Raw genomic sequence first — 7,748 nt, forward strand, 5'->3', positions numbered from 1 at the left:
TCACCTTCCCCCTGTGACACCCTGCACCCCCCCACCGTCACCCCTCTCCTGCCCCCCAGCCTGGAAGGGGTGCACGGGGGGGGGGGGACGGGACAGGAGAGGGTTGTGTGTCCCCCCCCCGCCCCAGGGGCTGCCTGTGGGTTGGAAACACCTCTGGGGGACCTGGGGGGGGGGCTGGGGGGTCCTGTAGCCCCAGGGACTCGGGGGGGGGGGGCAGAGTGTCCCCAGGGCCACCAGTGTCCCCGGGTTGGGGGGGCTCCTGTAGCCCTAGGGAGCCAGAGGGGGGGGGGGGCTGGAGTGTCCCCAGGGCCACCGGTGTCCCCGGGTGGGGGGGGGTCCTGTAGCCCTAGGGACTCGGGGAGGGGGGGGGGGAGGCGCAGAGTGTCCCCAGGGCCACCAGCCTCCTCTGTGGGGCTGGGGACAGAGCCCTCCTGGGGGGGCTCCTACAGCCCCAGGGACCCGCGGGGGGGGGTCCTGAGTGTCCCCAGGGCTACCAGTGTCCCCGGGGGGGGGCTGCTACAGCCCCAGGGACCTGGCGAGATGAGGGGGGGGGCTTGAGTGTCCCCAGGGCCACCAGTGTCCCCGGGGGGGGGGGGGGGCTCCTGCAGCCCCAGGGACCTGGAGGGGGGGGGGGGGTCCCGAGTGTCCCCAAGGGGCTGGCAGTCCCAGCAGCAGGCAGGACCCCAGTTTCCCCCCCTTCCCCCCCCCAACTGCCACTCCCCGGGGGGGGGGGACACACACGAGACACAAAATGGCATTTTTAAAGTGTTTCTACTTGTAAATAAATTGTATTTTTCTCCTGCCGTGGGTGTCCCCGGCGCGTCCCACCCATGGGGACACACCATGGCTTTGCTCGGGGGGGGGGACACACCACACACACACACTCTATGGTGTGTGTGTCCCCCCCCCCCAGCCCAGCCGTGTCCACAGAGCCCACCTCTCCGTCCCCACAAATTTTTTTTGGGGGGGGGGGAATGGCCGGTGGCTCCTACGCTGGCTTGTCCCCTGCGTCTCTCCGGTGGCCGCGGTGACACGGTGTCAGTCCCCGGGGGGGGGAAGGAGGGGGAAAGGGGGGGACACCCCCCCCCCCCCCGAGGTTTTGTTGTGTGTCCCCCCCCCAGCCCCTTACCCCCTGCTCCCCGCAGGCGCTGGCGTGTCCCTCCACCTCCGCGGGGGCGAAGGGCAGCTGGCAGATGGGACAGGACACCCAGGAAAGGGGGGGCACCCGGAAAAGGGGGGGCACCCGGGAATCGGGGGATACTGGCGGGGACGGGGAGGAAGGCCAGGCCGCGGGGGGGTCTTCCTCCCCACAGCGGGAAGCGTGGAGGGGGAGGAGATCCAGGCTGAAGCGACCTATGGAAAATGGGAGCAGGGGGGGGGGACAGAGTCAGGGGGTGACCGTGGCGGGGGGGGGGGCTTGGTCTCAGTGTCCCAAAGCTCCCGTGACACCCCCCCCCCCCCGCCCCCGGGAGTGACACGTCCCAGCTACGGAGCTGTCACTGGTTTCTCCCCCCCCCCAAAAAAAACCCCCTGATTTTTCCCCCCAAAAAACCCTGGTTTTCCCCCCCAAAATCTGGGGTTCCACACTGGGGGGGGGGGCATCAGAGCCACCGCCAGCCACTGCTGTGTGTGTGTCCCCCCCCCCGCACTGATGTCCCCTTGCCCCTCACAGCCCTTCACCCCCCCCCCCCCCCCCACCCCGAGCACACCTGGAGGGGGTGGCAGCTCCGCAGCCGCTCTGTGGGGCTCCCCACGGCACCGGGGGCGGGGGGGGGCTCCCTAGGGCGTGGGGGGGCTCCCTATGGCACCGGGGGGGGGGCTCCCCAGGGCACCGGGGGGGGAGGCTCCCTATGGCACCAGGGGGGGCTCCCTATGGCACTGGGGGGGGGGCTGCCCACGGCACCGGGGGGGCTCCCTAGGGCATGGGGCAGCAACCCCCCAGGACATGGGGGGGCAAGGACCTGCCCCCCCCCCCCCCCCCCTCCAGGGACAGAGCCCCTGTAGCTGACCCCCCCCCTCCCCCCCCCCAGTCCCCTCCCAGCACCCCCCCCCCAGCTGGGACAGGGAGGGACAGACGGACGGACGCACCCACCTGAGCAGATGGGACAGACCCCCGTCTCCCCGCCACCGCTGTCCCCTCCGCTGTCCCCCCCCCTCCTGGACCCTCTCTCCCGGCGCCTGCGGCCTCTGGTTCTTCCTCCTGCCCCGGGGGGGGCCGGCAGAGCCCTGCGGGGGGGGGGAGGCAGTGGGAGCTCAGGGCTTGCTCCCCCCCCCCCCCCCAAGGGCCAGTCCCAACCAGGATTTGGCAAGTGATGGGGGGGGCGGGGGGGGGGGGGGGCACGCGCTGCCTGGGGGCAAGGAGCCGGCTGGGGAGGGCTACGAGCGGGGGGGGGACACGGGACGGGACGGGGGGGGGGGGGGGGGGGCGGAAATTACCTGCTGGCAGGGCTGGGGGCTGCGGTGACATCCTGCGAGGAGCCTGGGGGGGGGGGGGGACGACAGAGGACAAGTAGTGAACCCCCCCCTGCTGGTTCCAGCCAGGAATTTCATGGGTGGGACCGCCCCCCCCCCCCCAGGGTGGGAGTAGATTCATCACGGGGGGGGGCTCCTGGGTCACCCGTGGGATTCGCTCTCGCGCCACCAAAGGGGGTGACCTCCCCCCGAGGAAAGTGTCCCCCCCCCCCGCCCTCCCCGGCCAGGACAGGACCTGGTGGGGTGGGGGGAACAGGACACCCCCCCCCCCCCAGGCTCCTCTCGGCACCACGAGATCCCTCGGGGAGGGTTTTGGGGGGCACCACCCGAGGACACAAAGCCCCAGGTGGGCAGCCCCAGCTCACCTGGACGTCCCGTGTCCTCGGCGGGGACCCCGGTGTCACAACCCCCCCCCGTGTCCCCCCCCGGGGTGTCCGTGCCCATTTTGGGTCTGGATGCCCGTTTCCCCGCGCCGCCGAGAGCAGCATCCGTGCCGGGCGGCTGAGGGGGGGTCGGGCTGCAGCCCCCCGCTTCCAGCTGCCGCAGGCGGCTCCTCACCCGCTCCTCCTCCCTCCTGGAAAAAGAGACACCCCCCCCCCCCAGCCCCATGGAGGGGGGGGGGGGGGGCGAGAACCGGTGGGATGGGGGCGGAGGGGGGGGGCTCTGGGCATTCAGGGGGGCAACACCAGACCTGCCCCCCCCCCCAGGGAGAAGACGGAGCCGGGTGGAATTGAGTGACTTACGAGGGGGGGTCGGGAAAGAGAATCCGGGAAAAGGCAGGGCTGGAGCACCAGGGGCCGGCTCCGGGCTGGGAATCCTGCGGGATGAGGTTGGGGGGGGGGCGCTCAGGGAATGGAAACCAGCCTGTTGTGCCCCCCCCCCCCCCCCCAACACCAGGGGGGGAGCACCCTCAGTCACCCGCCGTGGGGCACAAGAGGTGGCAGCGGAGCCCCATCCCTGTGACCTCCTGAGACGGGGGGGTGTGTGTATGGGGGGGGGCGTTTCTCAGGGCGAGAAAGAGGCGAGAGGTACCTACCGGGCCTGTTTTTTGGGGGGGCGGGGGGCGCGGGGGGGTCCCGGCCTCCCGGGGGGTGCGCAGGCGGAGGAAGGAGAGCCCGAACTGGCCGCCTCTGCTGAAGGGCTGGCTGCAGGTGACGCGCAGGCGGTCCCACTTCTGCCCCACCGCCAGCGCCAGGAAATCCGCTGCGGGGGGGGGAAAGGGGGGGCAGAATTTAGGGGGGGACGGGGGGGGGGACAGCTCCCACCTCTGCCCGTCACCCTGGGCCACCGTGTGTCCCCCCCGCCCCCTCCAGGACCAGGATACGGTGACGGGAGAGGCCGGGGAAGAGCTGATAGGACCCTCCTGGGGCTGCACCGTGAGAGGGACGGGCCTGATCCCTGGTGTCCCTGTCCCCGTCCCTTTCCACGGTGTCCCCATCCCCTTCCATGGCGTCCCCGTCCCCATCGTGTCCTTGTCCCCGTCCCCTTCCACGGCGTCCCCTTCCTGTTCCGCAGCGTCTCCTGTCCCTGTCCCCATCCCCTTCCAGTGTCTCCATCCCTTTCCAGTGTCCCCGTCCCCTTCCCCGGTGTCCCCATCCACTTCCCCGGTGTCCCCATTCCCTTCCCGTGTCCCTGTCCCCGGTGTCCCCATCCCTACGGTGTCCCCATCCCTTTCCAGTGTCCCCGTCCCCTTCCACGGTGTCCTCATCCCCATGGCATCCCCATCCCCTTCCATGTTGGACTCGTCCCCACAGTGTCCCTGTCCCCTTCCAGTGTCCCCTGTTCCTGTCCCCATCCCCTTCCATGGTGTCCCCGTCCCCTTCCAGTGTCCCCATCCCCTTCCAGCGTCCCTGTCCCTGGTGTCCCCATCCCCATCGTGTCCTTGTCCCCGTCCCCTTCCACGGCGTCCCCTTCCTGTTCCACAGCGTCTCCTGTCCCTGTCCCCATCCGTTCCACAGTGTCCCCATTCCCTTCCAGTGTCCCCATCCCCTTCCATGGTGTCCTCGTCTCCTTCCAGTGTCCCTATCCCCTTCCATAGTGTCCCCGTCCCTTTCAGTGGCGTCCCCGTCCCATTCACGGTGTCGCCCTCCCCTTCCAGTGTCCCCATCCCCTTCCATGGTGTCCCCGTCCCTTTCCAGTGTCTCTGTCTTCTTCCATGGTGTCTCCATCCCCTGTCCCTATCCATTCCACAGCGTCCCCTTCCCCTTCCATGGTGTCCCCATTCCCTTCCAGTGTCCCTGTCCCCTTCCACAGTGTCCCCATCCCCTGTCCCCATCCGTTCCACAGTGTTGCCTTCCATGGTGTCCCCATCCCCTGTCCCCATCCATTCCACAGTGTTGCCTTCCATGGTGTCCCCATCCCCTTCCATGTTGTCCTCATCCCCTTCCAGCGTCCCCTTCCACGGTGTCCCCATCCCCTTCCACGGTGTCCCTGTCCCCTTCCGGTGTCCCTGTCCCCTTCCACGGTGTCCCCATCTGTTCCACAGCCTCCCCTTCCATGGCGTCCCCTTCCCCTTCCAGTGTCCCCATCCCCTTCCATGGTGTCCCCATTCCCTTCCATGGTGTCCTCGTCCCCTTCCAGTGTCCCCTTCCACGGTGTCCCCATCCCCTTCCACGGTGTCCCTGTCCCCTTCCATGGCGTCCCCGTTCCCTTCCAGTGTCCCTGTCCCCTTCCACAGTGTCCCTGTCCCCTTCCACAGTGTCCCTATCTGTTCCACAGCCTCCCCTTCCACGGCGTCCCCATCCCCTTCCAGTGTCCCCATCCGTTCCACAGTGTCGCCTTCCATGGTGTCCCCATCCCCTTCCATGTTGTCCCCGTCCCCTTCCACAGTGTCCCCGTCCCCCCCAAAGTCTTCCCCCCGGCCCCGGGATGAGGGATTTTTACCTTCCTTAAACATCCGGACGCCGCAGCGGTTCCGGTCCAGCTTGGAGTCGGCCGGTGACATGAGGGTCACGCTGGGGACCAGGGTGAGGAAGGGACGGTCGAGGGGCCAGGAGGAACGTCCCACCTCGATCTGCAGGAAGGCGCAGCCGCAATTCCCTGCAGGGAGGTGGGGTTCAGCGTTGCCGACCCCCCCCCCCCCCCCCAAAAACCCCAGCCCCATCCCGGGGGTGGGGGGGAAAACCTGGCGGGGGGGCGTGGAAGGGGAGGGGGACACCATGGATGGGGATGGGGACACTGGAAGGAGACGGGGTCACGTGGAAGAGGATGGGGACGCCGTGGAAGGAGATGCTGTGGACGGGGACGTTGGAAGGGGAAGGGGACGCTGAAAGGGGACAGGGTCACCGTGGAAGGGGACACCATGGAAAGGGAGGGGGACGCCGTGGAAGGGGAAGGGGATGCTGAAAGGGGACGGGGACACCGTGGAAAGGGATGGTGACACTGGAAGGGGAGGGGGGACACCGTGGAAGGGGACACTGTGGAAGGGGAGGGGGACACTGGAAGGGGACGGGGACATGGTGGAAGGGGACACTGTGGAAGGGGACACTGGAAGGGGAGGGGGGACGCCGTGGAAGAGGGGGGGGACACTGTGGAAGGAGACACCATAGAAGGGGACACCGTGGAAGGGGAGGGGGACACCATGGAAAGGGATGGGGACACTGTGGAAAGGGACGGGGTCACCGTGGAAGGGGACACTGTGGAAGGGGAGGGGGACACCATGGAAGGGGATGGGGACGCCGGGACACTGGAAGGGGATGGGGACGCTGTGGAAAGGGACACTGGAAGGGGAAGGCGACACTGGAAGGGGAAGGGGATGGGGACACCGTGGAAGGGGAGAGGGGACGCCGTGGAAGGGGACACTCAAAGGGGACAGGGACGCTGTGGAAAGGGACACTGGAAGGGGAAGGTGACACTGGAAGGGGAAGGGAATGGGGATGCCATGGTACGGGATGGGGACACCGTGGAAGGGGACGCCGAGGAAGGGGCTGGCATCGGGGGACACGGACCCACGTCCACGTAGCCGATGGGGCTGGCTCTCTCCAGCTGCAGCTCGGCTCTCAGCGACCGGCTGCGGTCCCGGGGGCAACCGAGCCAGGGCTGGTGGCCATCCTCCCGCAGCAAGTTCTCCACCGGGTACTTGGGGTCCTGCAGACGGTGGCCTGTCACACGCCGTGTCACACCGCAGCCCCCCCCCCCCCCCTCCTTGTCCCCTTCCCCTCCCTCTCCTGGGGGGCTGGGGGGGGTGGAATTCTCCAGCCGTTTCTCCAAGGAGGGGCAAACCCAGGTGTAATTAGTGCCTTGTGGTGCTAATTAGCGCCCTTCAACCGGTGCCAAACAGGGAGAGCTGCCCCATCGCCCCCCACCCTCGGATGGAAACCTGGGCTTTACACACCCCCCCCCCCTTGACCCCCCCCCGGAGACCTGGGAGGAGAAGGAGACGACGTGGCTGATTTTAACCGGAGCCATCGGGGATCTCCTGGAGATAAATCTTCTGGACCCCCCCGCTCGGAGCCTGGGAGGGGGGAGAAGGGGCAGGTCCATGGGGGGATCGGGCCCCCCACCCCGGTGGGGAAGAGCCGGCCCCAGCCCCCCCCTCCCCCTCCCCCCCACCCCCCAGCTGCAGCACAGCCCCCCCACTTTCAAAGCTGGGGGGCAGTGGGGCCACTCCGTTAGTCCCCATTGACCCCAGCCTCACCCCACAAGTCCGTCCCCCCCCCCAGCCCCATCTCACAACCACTCCGTCACCCCGGAGCCCCCCAGTAACCCCCCCACCCCTGTTTTTCCACAGCTCCCCCCCCCAGTCCCAAACTCACCCCACAACCCCCCCCAGCCCCATTCCACCACCCCAGTGCCATCCACATCCAGCCCACAACCCCCCCCAGCCCCACTCAGTGACCCCAGTGCCCCCCCCAGCCCATCCAGCCCCTCTCCCCCCAGCCCCACAGCCCATTCACCCCACAGCACCCCACAGCCCTGCCCCACAGCCCCCATTCCCCTCCCAGCCCCATCCACCCCCCAGTGTCCCCCATTTACCTCATAGCCCCTCTCCCCATTCACCTCCCAGTGCCCCCCCACCCTGCCCCACAGCCCCCCATTCACCTCATAGCCCCCCCAACCCTTTCCCCCCAGCCCCACACCCCATTCACTCCCCAGTGCCCCCCAGCCCTGCCCCACAGCTCCTCATTCCCCTCACAGTCCCTCCCAGCTCCTCTCCCCTTACCCCATTGACCCCCCAGTGCCCCCCAACCCTGCCCCACAGCCCCCCATTCACCCCCCAGCCCCTCTCCCCTCACCCCATTCACCCCCCAGTCCTGCCCCACAGCCCCCCATAGCCC

The 7,748-nt window shown here is 69.0% G+C and overlaps 1 protein-coding gene across 1 annotated transcript; it reads right to left on the reverse strand.

Moving 5' to 3' along the window:
* On the reverse strand, positions 1 to 6,879 carry XNDC1N (XRCC1 N-terminal domain containing 1, N-terminal like). The gene is made up of 6 exons (XM_074150387.1): positions 6,835 to 6,879; positions 6,420 to 6,558; positions 5,356 to 5,511; positions 3,505 to 3,675; positions 1,130 to 1,353; positions 1 to 60 (listed from the first exon to the last, which is right to left on the reverse strand). The coding sequence occupies exons 1-6, from the start codon at positions 6,877 to 6,879 to the stop codon at positions 1 to 3; spliced, it is 795 nt and encodes a 264-aa protein (XP_074006488.1).
* Between the last annotated feature and the right edge of the window lie 869 nt (positions 6,880 to 7,748).

The sequence above is a fragment of the Numenius arquata genome, chromosome 1 (assembly GCF_964106895.1).
Source record: "Numenius arquata chromosome 1, bNumArq3.hap1.1, whole genome shotgun sequence".
Taxonomy (NCBI): Eukaryota; Metazoa; Chordata; class Aves; order Charadriiformes; family Scolopacidae; genus Numenius; species Numenius arquata.